General features: G+C 40.3%; 2 protein-coding genes across 3 annotated transcripts; both read right to left on the bottom strand.

Moving 5' to 3' along the window:
- Positions 1 to 57: 57 nt before the first annotated feature.
- Positions 58 to 6,477, bottom strand: LOC113145976 (uncharacterized). Of its 2 annotated transcripts, none has more exons than XM_026333159.1 (16): positions 5,881 to 6,477; positions 4,862 to 4,889; positions 4,622 to 4,756; positions 4,327 to 4,407; positions 4,092 to 4,183; positions 3,807 to 3,927; positions 3,673 to 3,714; positions 3,418 to 3,551; positions 3,251 to 3,313; positions 2,791 to 2,848; positions 2,474 to 2,706; positions 2,019 to 2,066; positions 1,850 to 1,901; positions 1,506 to 1,601; positions 1,387 to 1,425; positions 58 to 1,248 (listed from the first exon to the last, which is right to left on the bottom strand). In XM_026333159.1, exons 1-16 carry the CDS (start codon positions 6,001 to 6,003, stop codon positions 443 to 445), a joined length of 2,151 nt encoding a protein of 716 aa, XP_026188944.1. In that variant the 5' UTR covers positions 6,004 to 6,477; the 3' UTR covers positions 58 to 442. The 2 variants fall into 2 exon arrangements, with proteins under 2 accessions (XP_026188944.1, XP_026188943.1); XM_026333158.1 differs by having other exon boundaries at positions 4,300 to 4,407.
- Positions 6,478 to 6,623: 146 nt separating this feature from the next.
- Positions 6,624 to 14,299, bottom strand: LOC113145975 (interleukin-17 receptor E). The gene is made up of 17 exons (XM_026333157.1): positions 13,843 to 14,299; positions 13,603 to 13,618; positions 13,405 to 13,512; positions 13,188 to 13,267; positions 12,998 to 13,090; positions 12,791 to 12,893; positions 12,105 to 12,250; positions 11,932 to 12,000; positions 11,768 to 11,834; positions 10,739 to 10,920; positions 10,598 to 10,645; positions 10,464 to 10,506; positions 10,216 to 10,367; positions 10,035 to 10,103; positions 9,888 to 9,939; positions 9,643 to 9,750; positions 6,624 to 9,475 (listed from the first exon to the last, which is right to left on the bottom strand). Exons 1-17 carry the CDS (start codon positions 13,930 to 13,932, stop codon positions 8,685 to 8,687), a joined length of 2,217 nt encoding a protein of 738 aa, XP_026188942.1. The 5' UTR covers positions 13,933 to 14,299; the 3' UTR covers positions 6,624 to 8,684.
- Between the last annotated feature and the right edge of the window lie 1,948 nt (positions 14,300 to 16,247).

Below are 16,247 nucleotides of genomic sequence, written 5' to 3' on the forward strand. Positions count from 1 at the left end.
TGTAAAACATTTTTGATGAAATGTTGACACTTATTTCATAGTCAAAAGAACAATCGATTAAAGACACGTCTTTATTCAATCCCACTTTAAACAGTAAGGACAGAACAGTATAAAACACTGACTCAATGCTGGTTTGTTCTTTTCTTCCTGTCTTTCTACATGTGCATACAGAACATGAAATACTAGCAAAGATGTGAAACACACAGTGGCTTGGTTAACTGTGACTATCTTTTTTTTCTTTACATTTTCTGCTGTCAGACACATAAAACACATCACCCCTTCTTCTGACAGGTACTAGGCCAAGATGTTTAGAGCAGCACATGCAGAAGCTGAAGACTGATTTATATGAAATTCCCAGAGTATCACTTGTAGTTCTTGCAAGTCTTTGTTGATTTATTATTCCACATTTTAGAGTTTAGTCATGGGTCATCCTGCCCTGCTGTCACACCCATTCCTTTTCCCTGACCTTGGGGTTTGTGTCAGGGCTGGAGGGGGGTGTAATAAGACACAGCTGCAAGGGTACTGTTTCCCCGGAGTCTTCTCCTCCTACCCCAACACAACTCTGGGACACCCCTGCAAGGCGTAACACATTTGTCCCACTTGTGAACCCTGACAGCCCTTTTGCCAGGGCGCGAGAGGCCATCCTCAGCCCCCCAGCCCTTTTCCGCCTGGCTAATGCAGTGGATACTTGCCGAGCCCCAGCCAGTTCAGTCAGAAAACCCAGGCTCTGGGAGGGAAGGCTGTAGACGTGAAGGCCGCGGAAAAGTTCTGGTAGCGGCCGGAAACCACCTGGAGGCTCAGGTGGAAGTGATTCAAACTGCACCAACATAAACCGCTCGCCAACCCGCCCCTGTAAGTAGTCTGCTAAAATGCAGCTCAACGAAGCACTAAAAACATCCACACAGGGTTTAGAAGGGTAACTTCTTCCTGCCTCCTCATTTCCTCCTCTGTTCCCCTCTGTGGGAGTGTTTCTCTCCCAGCTCTGAGCTCCCCACTGTTCAGCCCTAATCCAGGCAGCTTGGGTTAGAACTAGCACCACTTTGCCCCCTTGCCTTTTCAGTTGGTCCAGTCTTGAGTGGAGCCAAGGCACAGGGCCCAGTATGCTGAGCTCAGACTGGCTCCATAGGTCTAGAGACACATTGAAACCCAGGGCCTGGAGGGAGGATGCCAGGTGACACATCAGCTCTGGCAAAGCCTGATTGTCATCAGGTGAATATAGCAACAATACATGACCACCACCCACAGCACCTGCAACAGACAAAGATTAAAACCTATAAAGATATAGATTCATACATCTCTACAAATGCACAAATTAAATTATGAGCATTTAATATTAACGAAAGTAGTAGCTGCCAAGTCCAAAGCAGATGCCAGGCTTTCACACACCTTTAACATCATCTTCTTTCAACCATTTCCACACATATCCTAAAAGGAAAGCAGAGAATATATGAGGATGTTTCAGACAGAGCTATTGATATCTAAAGAATTCCAAATATATAACTGACCTTTTAGGACCCCATGTAGAAAATAAGCTCCTAGTATGATCAAACACATCAACAGTAATCCAATGAGGAGTGGCAGGCTCCATCTCCAGCGAGATGCTGGAAATAAAAATAAGTCATAAATCAGAGATGCCTCTTTAAAGCAGTTTCATAGACACTACCAGTAATATTAAATATTGGCAAGTGTACAGCGAATAGTTCCAATGTGGAATAGGGTATTTGCCATATAAAGTAATAGTGCAGATGGTTTTAGCTGATAAGAGCTAAACATCAGTCTAACTTGATTTGGATTTAATACAATAATAACAATAATACAATAATACAATAATAATATAATACTAACTTACTTGTAAATGGGCACTGGGGCTCTAAGTATGACTCTATCCCCTGTATCTTTATCTAAAATGGTGAAAAGATTTTTAACGTTAGTACAATATGTAAAGTTGGAAGCTGTGATGAAAAATCATTTTAATTATGGAGTAATTTATTTATATTAAGGACTAAGACAAATATCACCTGAATACAAAGCCGAGGATGTGATGGCACGTTGAATTCTCCTGTTTTCTGTGAATGAAAATTCAATTATTTTAATTAATTACCAGGAAGAAAGGGGAAATTCCTTGTTAATCATGATATGTTGAAGTTTATCTCAACAAACTAGTTAATAATTTTTGCTGACTTTGTGAGCAATTTCTACATTATTTAACTCCTTCAACTTAAAACACACCAACGCACACTGACCATGGTGAATGCAAACCATTAAAATCAATTTGCAAGTAAATCTAATATAAATGATTCAGTGCCGAACATTTAATCTACCTAGTTTGTCTTAGTTTGTTAGAGTTATATTTGCATAAAATGGCAGTTGTTAGCATTTGTGCAATTTACAAATTCTTTTCATGCTGAAGAAAAAAGTAGCTTCTAAAATTTTGCAAGGAAATGAGAGTTAGAGATTTGGCTGATGTTCTTACCCAGTATCCTTTGCGTGTTGCTCTCCAGCCTGCATCTATATTGCTTTGCAGGATCTGCCTGGAGCCCTTCACCTCTTCACACTGTCTTCCTGCCAGATCTTTGTTGCAGAGCCACACCTCTGCATCCAGTCTGCAGGGGGCAGTCACATTCCAGTTCAACCCTATGCCACCGTCCCTCAGTGGAGACTCCACCACAGTTATAGACACATTGTGCTGCATTCTTTCAAGTGCGTCTGAAAAAAGTGCTATGTCAAGTTTCTATTAAATCATTTACCATGTCGGATTATTTGAAGTTGATCCTGGTAAATTTCATTTACCTTGTTGGTTTTTGAAAGGACAAAACTTTCTTTGAAGTGACTTTTTCTTCCACCATACCTGAGAACAAGGAGATTTTATACATCAAGAGGAAAGTCATTAATTAATTAATTAAAAGTAACAGACTAATTTCTCCTAAAGCCAAGACTGAGAGATTCAGGAAGTCTTTTGTGTCCATGGCCATAAGACTCTATAATTACACAATATAAACAATAATGCACACACACACACACACACAAACCCTCAAAATAAATAATTACTTTTTTACTTTTATACATACAAGTTAATTACTTTATTACTTTAATAATTACTTTATTAATTACTATTAACTAATATAATTTAAATAATATTAAATTTAACAATTGAATTTCCCCTTGGGGAATAATAAAGTACTTCTTCTTCTTCTTAAAATGACTGAAGCTCTCTTTTTTTTTTGTCTGTTACAATGAACATGTCAGCTACCTGGAAGCAGAGGCATGGTGCAACAAAATCAGATGAAATGACCATTTCTCTCTTGCCTTTGGGCTGTAAAGGTAAAAAACAAAAAGTTTTCCAGGTGTATGCAGTATTGATTTTGGAGCAACAGACTGATATGAATACACAGTCTAGATAATGTAGCACTGACTAACCCATACAAGAACCTCTCCAGGCATTTCATTCCAAACCATCTGGCACATGAGCTCATCTTGACTGGCATCAGTGCCTTCCAGTTGGAGTAGGATCACATTTGTCTTATGATCAGTCTCGGCTCGGAGACTGGGAGCTAAGACAAAGACACATCATAAATTATCATTTATATTTTATGACCTGTTAATATATATAGGTACAATACATAAAATACATTTGAAATGAAAGATTGTTTTCAGTATAACAATATCTCTTACCATCACATTCACTAACAGTCTCCTCCAATTTCATGGAGCAAACTGAAAGACAGATGAAAGAGGAGATATTCATTGACGTAACTCAGTTCAGTAAGTCTTTGCATGTTCCATTACATTCCATCATTTAATCTCACCTTCTTGTAAAGATGGGAGTGTGATAGCGTGATTGTTGTCATCACAGCAACATCCCTTTGAATGTGCATAGACGTAGACCAGAACAGGATTGCCATACACCACTTTCTCTGTCAACAGCAGCTGCATTTGCACAAAATATGCACATATTATAAACAAAATAAACAGTCAACACACTACTCTCTCTGTAATGCAGTAGGCAGGAATGCAATGAGAGCATTTAAACCCTGTAGCCTACTTAAGTAATAGTGCCAAAATGACAAATACAACATTTATATATTAACTACCGTATGTGTGGCCTGTGTGTGGTTTGGTGTAAATTGGAGTGTCTTGCCATTTCCTATGATGCCTGGGTAGGTGAGACAAACTTTCACCAAAGCTGAAACGAGTAGAGAAGAAAAAGAGTAAACCGTGTGATTAGCATCAAAAAGCAAGGAAAATATCAACTATAGAAAAGATGGACACAAGAGGACTTGTGTTTCTGACTGATTATACCCTTTGGTTTAGGAAGCATAAACTGACCACTTCCCTCTGTATCTTGACTCGTGTCAAAAACTTCCTCTTCATCATTATAGTGACCAGACTCCTCAGAAACGGCCACTTCTGCAAGAATATTCACAAAGCGGTCAGAGTCAATCAAGAATACAGCTATTGGCAAGCTGAGTAACTATTACAAGAATGCAGGTACAGTTACATAAGACATGATTTGTCACTAATAGCAGTGCCTATTTCAAAACCTTTATCTTAATAATTTAAATGGATGGTGTGGTTAGGACAAAACTGGTTAGAAAAGTCAAACTGACTGTAACGAAGCTACCTTGGACTGTGATGATGATCTGCAGGCATAGTTCACAGTTGTGTGTGGCTGAACAGCACAGCACCGGTTTAAGTTGCACATGTGTAACATTCACTGCATCATTTGGATCAGGCAGAGTGTCAGGATACGAAGAGGCTGTGGAAACAAGTGTTTTTGCTTTAGACGAACTGCAGATTTTTCTAGTCTGATGTTACTGTCATAACAGCCTATGTGATATGTTCATGTTGATCCAGTTGTTACCTGAGCTGATAAAGCAGTTAGTCACACCCTGAAGAAAGAAAACATAGTAATGAGAATGTGAGCAAGCAACAGTTTCGCTTATAGCACAAAAAACAAGGAATATTCAGATTCTTGGCTTAAGTAGCTCTACCGCATGTCACATTAAAAACTGAAGTGCTCATTATACTGAGTAAGACCAGGTTAGTCTAAATGTCAAATGTGATTCCCAGGATAATGCTGTCTCTAAAACAGTTTCAACCAAAACTCAACACTGTCATCATTATTACAGAACTTCCTTTGATGCTGTTTTGACTCACACTGATGTTTCCAAGAACAAAATTGATGGCTTTGGATTTTTATGGAGTCCAAGCAGCCTAAACCATGACTTTATGATAGTGAGTCTATATTATAGTATTAGAATACTGGCAGTGTGAAACTAAAGCTACTAAATGTATCTTTTCTTTTTAGCCACATTATCAGTAAGTTAAACTAATGTCTCTGAAAAAAATCAAGCTGCAATAACCCTCCTTGGAAATGGAGCAGTGGAGTAAGTGGAGTAAGGTGTCCTGCTGGGGTAAAATAGTAAATAAATAATGGACTTTAACCCCTGATCTCTTTTCCTCATCCATCCAAAACCTGAAGCCCGCAAACAAACGTTTTTTTTTTTACAGGTTTATCAGCTAATCAGCTAATTTTTCATAGACAAAACAAACAGCAGCAAATAAAAGTGGTAGAACACTTAACCCCAAACAATATTTATCAAGCAAATGCAGATCAGATAAATTCTGGAGAACTTAGAATTGAATTTTTAGTAAATAGACGGACATTTTCTATGATGGAAAAGAAGATGGTTTTACAAATGACCTAATAAAAAGCAAACAACGAGGCCGATAGATAATCATGAGTTCGAATCCTATTATCAACTTAATACATAATAAAAAAAAAAAACAGAAATAGTCATATAACAAGCAGTCGCTCTGTTACGGCCTGTTCCCTCAGTATCTTCCTCAGGCCTCAGGATTCTCAGGGTGACTGGTTACCTCGCTACAGGTGAGTTCAGGTGCGTCCTGGTGAATCACCTCCAGCTCACTTGCCGACGTGAACAAGCAGAAGCGCAGTAGCAGAAAGAAAACCTGCGGCTCCGGGAGCAGCGAGAGAGCCATTGCTGGGAGAGCGGCTCTGCGCCTGGCAGGGCTTACAGAAACCCTTGGGTTCGCGTCTTCTGCTCCACGTCTAGACCTTCCTCAGTCCAGACATAAAGAATATAAAGCTCCTGGTGTCGGTCAGCAGCACAACAGGACGGTGCTCGTTCCTCCGAGGAGCCAGTGGGCTCGTCCCACAACACTGATGTTGCTCAGGCTGGAGCAGTTTGTCGTGACGCTCCATGGATTTTTGTCCTACGCGTCATTTGGCGATGATTGACGGCTCAGGATTTGTGTGTAAAGCAGCTGCTACTTGTTTAAGTTGAAATTTGACACAAGTTTCAATCACTTGAAATCGTAACACAAATAAGATCCAGTCTGTTACCAGAAACTGGTCAAAGCTGACTGTGCATGATACTGTGCATGTTAGATGCAAAAGCAAAACGTCCAACATTTTCTGGGTTACATCACAAACTGAATGAGTGCTGAAAACAACAGGGCTTCATGCCGCCCCATTCGCTGTAGGCCGCCGTTGGTCAGTTATTTCTATAGCAGCCAATGTTTTCTTTCGGTTTAACCATTAACCTTTGTCGAAGTGAGCAGGTCCAAGTGTCACAGGTTATGGTGGAAAGTCTGTGCTCACTGTGCTTGTGGTCAATTAGTCTGAGCATTTAGAAAAATGGGAAATCTTCTCAAACCTAATCTGGATGTTTGCCCATGACAGTGACGTGCCCCAGTTTGAAGACACACTATTTATGGTATAAAGCTTATTCCCATCTGAGTAAAGTGAACCAATCCAATCATCACCTTGAGTTTACATCATGAAAATGTATGTCAGCCTGATAAAAGTGGGAAATGTCTGTGTGACTTCAGGGTCAACATCACATATGTTATTTTACTCTCCAGATAAGAGACAAACGTTACATCCTGCACTTTGCTGTTTTTAGGAAATGTGTTGTTATAGGGTGCTGTGTTTGACAGTTTACTTTCTGATTAATCCTGTCTAGCAGGTTCTTCACTCAGCTTCAGCATGGAGTCATGATTTTCAATGGAACTGAAGAAAACACAAGAGGCTTATGTAATACTTACCCTGAATTGGAACCCAACAGTTTACAGTAAGCAGCTTTTTTAATTTTTGACACAGAAGAAATGTATATTGCCAAGTCTCAAATTTAAACATTGTTCACTAAAGCAAAATAAATAAGCAAAGACAAAACAAAGCAGGAAGCTGGACAAATACTTCTTAAGGGGACAGTAACATCTGTGTAGGTGGGCTGCTGTTTAAAGCGCCTTTGCATAAATATTACAGTTGAGTGAGAGTCCTGCAATAAAATAAGATGTGGGAAAGTACCCCAGTATTAGTTTTCTTGCTCTGATGCTGAGTGCAATTTTGGTGTTAATATTTGAATAATACAGATTTGCTCTCTTTGTGTAAGACATATGTTGGACATAGCCTGAGGAAAGGAAAATCACTGATAAGTGAACAGGAGGTAGTATGAATGTAATTAAATAATTTGATTACAGGACTGCAGGCAAAGACATTTGTCTATAAAGCCTACTAAAGGCAACAGTAGATTTGTGTTTGACGGTGTAATAACCTTAAACACGTACATCAGGTGAAGTGAATAACACTGATCATCTCATTACAGTGGGATTTATTAGGCAACTGTCAGTTCTTGAACTTAAGGTGTTAGAAGCCAGAAAAATGGGCAAGCATAAGGATCTGAGTAATCCTGACAGAGGCCAAAGCGTGATGCCTACAGGTGACAGCATCTCTAAAACAGTTGGGTCTTTGGGGAGTTCCTATGATGCAGTGGTAACTACCTACAGAACGTGGTCCAAGAAAGAAGGACCTGTAAACAAAGCTCCTTGATGAATGGTGGAAAGTGTAGGCTAGTCTGTCTGGTCCATATCTCAGAAGAAGAAGACTACCACCTGAAGTATGTACAGTGAGCACATCAAGATTTAAAGCATCTAGTGCTTATGTCCTGGTGTCAGAGACCACCGGACATGTTCAGAGGACTTGTGGAAGGTCAGAGATGTTTTGATGGCACAAGGTGGACCAACACAATATTAGGCAGGTTGATCAGTGTAAATACCACATGGTAAAGGACACAAGTCACATCATGTTCTCAGCTGTCGCACTCTAAAACTGGAAATCCTGGGATAACTTCAGTGTTTAGAAAATCCTATGCAAATTTGAAAGTTCCTGTGAGCATCAGACTTGTACTGTCACAACACTGTCAAACAATAAATGCACTCATGAAGAAAGTGAGGTATAATTTGCAACTAGATTTTCATGGCAGTTGGCATATTTACAGAGACATGTTTCTGACAGGGCTTCAGTCACGAAAGCACAGTAAGGGGGCTTTGTTAGAAATGCAGAGGACAGGACAGAGTATTTACTTCTTCTTAATATGCAAAACAAGTGGTGGCAGTTTTGACATAATGGTGTCAAGCAATGAATAGTTCTTACTAAGCGATTGACTCTGAGGTGGTCACTATGTACACAGCTCCTATGTCTCGTGCGTGTCATGTTTCAGCTGAATAAATATCTGTCCCCGTCAGGGGACACGAAACTTGAGATTAAAGCCTCTCTGCTCCTCGTGGTGAGCCGGGAGAGACTCTGGCTCTTGTGTTACTACTGGCCCTGCCATGCTGACTGCCAGTGGCAACTTGAGCATGCTCCGTCTTAACTGACTTCATTTTCTGCAATGATGAAACACTCCTGCATTTTCTTTCTTTCTTTTTTCCAGCAGTGTTTGGAGTCTGTGGGCTAGTTGTCGTGCCAGCCATATTAAGAGAACTTTAGACAGGAGTCTGGACCAGCAGTGCCACCCTAATTTACTGTTTTTTGTCCGTCTTCTCATTCCTCCCAGCTCCTGTATTAAACCCCTGAAATCCTGCGGTAAGCAATACTGAGGGACACCTCTGAGGGCCTTTGGGATGTCCTTGCTGTGACCAAGGCCCTGAAAATAGACAATAGCAACTCCTTTGCCTTTGCACTGCTGAAGTGAGCTCTCTAGGCAGGCAAGAGCAGCTGCAAACACTGATGTTATCACTGTAGAGGGTGCTGTCTGTGAGTACCAGTCTTCATCGTCACATAATTTATAATCCTCTTTTACATCTCTGTGACTTATGTCTGCTTTGCTGTTGTCTTTATTTCTCTCATTCTTATCCCGGTTTTCTCTTTCCTCCGTCCACGTCTCATAGATCTTCTTGGCCTCTGGACTCCAAATAATTAGCACTTTTCCTTGCTCCTCACGCACGACTTCCCACTGCCCATACAGCCAAGGTAGTGGACCCAGATCTGCCACACCATTCCCAGTAGTGGCCCCAGCCTGTCTTTGTGAGCTATGAGACCACAAGGCCAAGTGCACTGTGGCGCTCAGCTCCCCCTGCAACATTGAGGCTAATGCACACACAGCCGACACATGGGCTGACTGCTCTGATGAGCACACCACCAGCACTGGCTTCTGGATATACAGCCAACCTAGAGGTATGGCAAAAGATAGGGGAGGACAATAACTAATCAAATCACTACAGTGATGAAATGAAAATTATTTTGCATCTGAGAATCCACACAGTCAAAGACTCAAACAGAAATTTTCTAATGGAATGAACCGGTAAATTTTTATATAATGAGGCAACTGAACTAACCTGCAGCTCCGCTCTTGGTTAGACGATGGATGAAAATTCCCACTAATGCAACAATAACCACAAATACCAAAGCTGCCAGTGCATATAAACCACACCTGTAGTGTGTGTCTGTGGAAAACAGAAAAAGCAGTTCTATTTAGTTTGTGGGTGTTGCATGAGCATGCCTTCCATGCATCAAGTGTTATATGAAAGTGCAATGTAATATTATATTTGAGCTTGTATGATTATTTCTTAAATACACTTACAGTCTGGGCACAGAATTCTTCTTCCATGAAGAGCAGGATCTGACTGCCACACCTGCAAAAACACAGAATGAAAGAATGAGAAGAAAGAAAAGTCATGTACCATGTCCAGGAACACCTGTCTCAGTCATGCGCAAAGGCTGTATTTACCTGCACGCACGGCTTGTCAGCAAGAAAGTGATTAGATAAATTTATCCTTATCTTAGTAGTGCTCCCTTCCTGTAAAATGAAGAGTAAAACAAGAGATAAATATACTCACATTAACATTAAATTACCAGATATTCTTCTCTCTTTATCTCTTTCTGTCTCTCAAATAAATACATATACTTACCACTCTCAGTGTGTGGACCAGCCCTATGGGGGTACATCCCATCTCATTAAGGACACATAACTGAGCTGAGAATTTAGCTGGGACAGAAGATGTGATGTGTACAAACACACTCTGTCTGCCCAGACCTATGTCCACCTCCCATGAAGACATATCTGTGAAGGACCAGAAGCGAGGGAGTGAAGAAATGGAAACAGACAGACTTATCACAGCTAAAAGGAAAATCATTTTCTTTTTCCTGTTTGACTCACCAGCCTGGAAGGGGCATGAGAAGGGGCTGTCTTGGAGAGAAAACTACAAAAATAAAACTCAGATATGTGAATTGACAACAAAAAAGTTGACAGCTGGATGTGTTAAGATGAAAGCACATCTTGCTGATTCTCACCTGCACACACATCTGAGGGTGTTTGTCGACTGCAGATGTGTTATATATCTGTGGGAGAGACACAGTGGGTGTTTGAGAAAGCTTTACTAATTTATATCAGGAATCTGTCACCAACACGGCCAACAGTCTGCCCAAACCTACCAGGTCTGTTCCCTCTTCATTCTCCTCCAGTGTGGAGTTGAGCACAGGTGTGCAGAGGCGATCGTGCTGCCTCCAGCAGAGGGAGGCAGAGATCTTCAGATCGCTGACAGGACACCGTGAGCTCCACTTCAAACTTGACTCATACAGTGTGACTTCAGAAGACCGCCAAACATCTCCAGTATCTGTTTTTACAGCATGGACACAGATGTTTACAACACTACGACAATATGGTGCCAGACTGAAGTTTAACCAGAGATGCAGTACTGTGTGAAAAATGTTAATTTACAAACAATAATAGTACAGGGTGGCACGGTGAAGCAAGGGTTAACACTCTGGCCTCACGGCATGAAAGTCCAGAAGTCCAGGTCCAACCCCAGGAGCTTTTCTGTGTTGAGATTGCAAGTTCTCCCAGGGTACTCTGACTTCCAGATACATGCAGGTGGTAACTCTAAATTGTAAGTGTGAGTGTTTGTCTTTCTCTGTGTGTCAGCCCTGGGAAAGACTAGTGATCTATCCAGGGCGTACGTACGTCTCACCTAAATTGGCTGGAATTGGCTTGATAATAATAAGTGTAATAAATAATGGATTGATGGATGGAATAATGGTAGACTTTTTCATAGTGTTAACAGCTTCAGACTGATACTGTAAAAGCAACGTTTTAGGTCACTGCTCACTTCCATTTTCCCACACTAGAAATATTAGATGAGCCATATTTCTTAAACACTTTCTGTTTGAAATGGACAGAAAGAAATAACATACAATATACAGTAAGTGATATGACTATAAAACAAGGCATTATGTGGAGCCTCTAGTTGAATTTCTGTTGTCTGGTTTTATTAATTAAACACACCTCCCTAAACATAGAGGGGAGTGCCCCTGTTTTGTATGTCTGAATCATAACACATGGTGCCTTGGGTGTCAATTACAAAACAGTTCTTAAATGACAGGAATTCCCTCTAAAATGAGTCGTCCCCACAACATATTTTATCTTCAGTGTGACTCTGACATGTATTACGCATCGTCACTTACCTGCAATCCGCTCCTTTTGAAATGGACACTTTTTATGACGCCGGGCATCTATGTGGGTGTAATATACCTGTCAGTGCAGACAGAGCATTAACAGAAATGAAAGGACTCATTCAACACAACAATTACACTGCCTGTACTAAAAAGACATGTGGAGCTCAAAATACCTGTACACACACACAGGGCAACACGTATGGGATGCTAATTTGAGCTGATCGGGACTGAGATGGATCAATCTGAAAAGAACATTAAACATGTTACAGAGAAAACTGCATACTTATTGTAGTGTGGACAAAGAAGCGAAGACATGCACGGATTTAAATGTGCCACTGATACTTACAATAATGCGAGACTCTGCCTCATTAGTGCAGTCCACTGCATTTCTTTGGTAACACCATCTGGCATACACTTTGTCCCTAGACGCCACGCTTATAACGAACAATTTGGACGACTGATTCAAAGAAAGATCAAAGTCTGGTACAGGATCTAACTCGAACACACACACACACACACACACACACAAAACAGTGACATGGTATGAGAAATACCGCTGACATATCAAAACAAACAGATGTGTGAGATAAAGAAAACATCTGGATTTGAGAGTGGAGAAGCATAAAAAATGCAGATGTCAGTATGCACCTGCGGATAGATATTCTGTGCCTTAATACTGCCAAAAGCATAATATGCAAACGTTCATTTAAATGGAACTTCTGTACTTATTTTTTTTTCCTTTTGGGAGGCCCCAACTCTTGGAACTTTCAAGTTTTTTTTATATTTAGAGGTATTTGGAAGGAAGTAACACGGATTGAGTGAGCTAGACATACTTTCCGTAAGTACGGGGCAGTTCTGGTGTCTGATGATGGCCCAATTTCTGCCTAAGACACTTTATGTTGGTTTTTCCTTTAATTTGTACATTAGGATATATATTACACACAAACATCACATGGTGCAGGAAAGAAAAATGAAAGCGAAGAGGTACAACATGACATCTGACAGTAAGAAACCTACATCCTAAAACCGTACCTGGCACTGTGTAACTCTCACTGCAGCTTGTTGATGTTGTGTTGTAGGACACTGAAACACTGCTCTTTGCTTCAGCTCTAACACAACGATACATCAGCTCCCACTGAAAAAGTAAAAACAAAAACAATATATACAGCCCCATTAATGTCTTCCTTGTTAAAGAATCTGTTACGTGTTAGTGGGGTAGGACAGGAAAACTGATCTTACCAAGGCAACACTAGTGTTGCTGTGTGTCATATGCTGTGTGACATCCTGGTCGCACTTTACTCGGTTTTCATGCTGTCTTTTTTTAATGCTACACTAAAAAAGAGAGAACAGAGATAGAACACCACTGTTTTTGTTCTCCAAATCATCTTTTAGACAGACGCGGTGTTGTGGGGAATGTGCAAACACCAACCTTGTTCCTTTTTTTCAATGTAGGCCTAATTATCTCTTTAAGTGAGGAGAGAATTTCGATCTTTGGGGACTTACAAAGGTCTGGAAGAAAACAGTGTAACACACTTTTCAACATTCAGTCAGACATGAACATAATAACGACAGCTTTAAAGATGTTGAAACAACTGTGTGTACATGAGATAACAAAACAGACTTTGGAGCTGTGGTTGGACTATTACCATCAGCAGTCATCCAAACATGGACAGTGACACATTGAGAGTAAACGTCCTGAGGACTCTGGGAAGGGGCCGGGGTCAGTCTCACAGGGCAGCCTCCCTCAGGATAACCTGGACAGGCAGAGGGGAGCTTCACTACAGCAGGTGTCAAATGTGGCTTCTACGTGTCACTGGTACGAGTCACCAAAACATAAAGCTTACCGTTTGGATCTCCCATCTACAAGAAAGACAAGAAGAGAGATGTAGAACAAACATCCACTAATCAGCATAGTAACTGTACATTTACCCATCATTCATTTCTTACAGGTTTTTACCACGACAATAAGAACAAAGGTGCTGCAGGAGTGTGTGTATTTTTACGCTTTTAAATATTTACAGCTGGTTTCCTCTCATTTCACACCGCTGTACAACATTTCTATGATCCGATGTGAACAAACGCACCTGGCACGTTATAGTACAGTCCAGCAGCAGAGGAGACACCACGAGGACAAAAAGACTCAGCGCGGCGCAAATACGCATCGTAACATCCATAAGGCGTCAACACTGAGATGTTCGCATAATTAAAATCCAGGGTGTTGTGGCCTCACGATGTTATCGCTTCTTCTTTTGTCTGTGCAGCTGCTTTCTAAGAGCCGAGATCCTTCTCGTGGTCGCGTGTGTTCAGCGGCTGGACCCGGGCCTCGGAGCTCAGGACGCGAACCCATCAGTCGCTCCGCGTCAAAACGCTCTTCATCGGATGGACCAAGCACTAACTTGTTTTTCAGGACCACAATGACAAAATCAGGAGGCGTTTTTTTTTTCTTTCTTTCTTTCTTTCACGAATAAGGACGACAGCTCAACTCCGCCTCTCAGCCAAAGTCTCAGACCGCAGGAGGAAAAACCTGTGACCAAGTCTGTTTGCCTTTTCTTAAACTTGTGAGAGGCAATTTATTCCAAACCCTTAGTCCAACAGCCATAACCCAACACACACCTGCGGAGAACAGATCTGAAACAGACCTTGAAAAGAATGAAAACTATTTGAAATATGTAAAGACTTTTATAATTCAACCTTTAACACAAATAAATACAGACAATAGAAAATTATTTGCTAAGAACTGTGACATAAAAATAAAAAGGTAGCAGTTTTCATTTGTTCATTGGTGTCAGACGTTTTATTTCAGAGCAGTGAAACCGCGCACAAATAAAAAGGAACAAATAAATAAAGACGTCAACAACCATTCAGGATAATCAACCATTTCCACATGAGCAGCGGGTTTTTTCTTAGAAAAATAGAAATATCTCCGTCAGTCTAATGAGCTGATGTGAAAGAACAATAACGCGCCTCCTGCTTCACAAAAAAAAAAAAAAAAATTACAAAACCTTCCGTGAGAAACGGGAACTCTTCTTTTCATGACTTTTCATTCCTTTGCTCTCCATTTCTCACTCAGCGCAGTGTTATGCAGACCAAGAAGGTGTAACTGTATTGTTGTCCGGGTGGAAACAACACAGTGCTTAGGATGCACAGCACCAGGGACACGTGATAAGGAAAAGTCTGACATTTGTGTCATAAATGGGAGAAATGCAGGAAAGCTGTGAAATAGGGAGAGGGTAAGTATGTTTGTACCTCTCTATGCAGTCAGGAAGTGATGATAAAGGGCCTTGAAAGTCTTTTTGTCCTTCTACATATAAATATATATATATATATATATATATATATATATATATATATATATATAAAGTGAAATTTCACTTAGACACCTACTATCTTCAGTCATAAAGAAACAAGTGTGTGGACGCTCATTAGTGAAAGACAGTTAAATGTCAACTACATTGGAAACAGACTATACATGTTTCCAAGTTAGTATTTAACATGCTGTTGTTTTTCCTCATTCTTCGAAACAGTGCTTGAGTTCTGTTACAGTAGGTCACATGAGCCTTGTGAATAAACTTTTTTTTTTTTTTTCCAACCAGTCATTTAACAGCACTGAGCATTAACACTGTTGTTTTGAAGCCATTTATGGGTAGCCTAACACCCATTTATCCATTACTGTATCATAAACACTGCAACTCCACCTTGAAGCATGGTGGTGACAGCAAGGTGCTGTGGACTGTTACTGCTGCCAAAAGTGCATCTACTGAATACTTGTGCAGACAGGTATTTTGGATAATGTTGTTATTTAGGTTAATTTGTGGAGATGTATTTGAACTTTAGTTTTAAATTGATGTTTTTCTGCTGATTAGTATCAAAAAGACATTAAATCTACTTTGATTTAATGTAAAAGAAAAAAAAAAAAAAAACTTCCAACAGACCTTGGTACAGTAGGTCCATCCACCACTTCGGTCTAGACTGATATATCAAAAACTGAAAAGTGGTTTTGCCACATTCATTCATCAAGTCTAGGAGATTATGTGACATTTGGTCTCCTGCCATTATAAGGTTGACAACTGTAGGTTTGAGTCAAATATTTGCTAAATTTAATTTATCTCTAAGCAGCACTGTGCCTACACACAGCCTCACATAACATGGTTAAACTTCTAGTTCCTTGCAGATAAATACATCAATAATATCAATACATGCAAGAATTTCAGGATACCAGGATCTGAGCACTGTTTAAGGCATAGACAGCAGGACTGAACAGTAGCAATGTCAGTGCAGTAAAATATTCAATTATTTCATTGTGGGATTTATGAATGAAAGGTTGTCTATGACTGAAAACTGAATATAATTAGAGTGTGCAGATTCTAGTGTGAGGAAACATGAGTGCGTAAGAGATTGCATTCATTTAGATGAAGTACATGTTGGGTTATTGCCTCGATAATTTGGTTTGTGGGTTGTTTCATCCATGAGATATATAATTTATAATCAC

The sequence above is a fragment of the Mastacembelus armatus genome, chromosome 7, assembly GCF_900324485.2.
Source record: "Mastacembelus armatus chromosome 7, fMasArm1.2, whole genome shotgun sequence".
Taxonomy (NCBI): Eukaryota; Metazoa; Chordata; class Actinopteri; order Synbranchiformes; family Mastacembelidae; genus Mastacembelus; species Mastacembelus armatus.

Coding starts and splice junctions, on each gene's coding strand:
- LOC113145976 (XM_026333158.1), bottom strand. CDS start 6,003: ATGGCTCTCTCGCTGCTCCCGGAGCCGCAGGTTTTCTTTCTGCTACTG. Junction 2,067..2,473: donor CAACACGCAAAGGATACTGG/GTAAGAACATCA, acceptor TTTCATTCACAG/AAAACAGGAGAATTCAACGT. Junction 1,249..1,386: donor GAAAGAAGATGATGTTAAAG/GTGTGTGAAAGC, acceptor TGTCTGTTGCAG/GTGCTGTGGGTGGTGGTCAT.
- LOC113145975 (XM_026333157.1), bottom strand. CDS start 13,932: ATGGATGTTACGATGCGTATTTGCGCCGCGCTGAGTCTTTTTGTCCTC. Junction 10,507..10,597: donor ACCCTCAGATGTGTGTGCAG/GTGAGAATCAGC, acceptor TTATTTTTGTAG/TTTTCTCTCCAAGACAGCCC. Junction 9,940..10,034: donor CTGACAAGCCGTGCGTGCAG/GTAAATACAGCC, acceptor GTGTTTTTGCAG/GTGTGGCAGTCAGATCCTGC.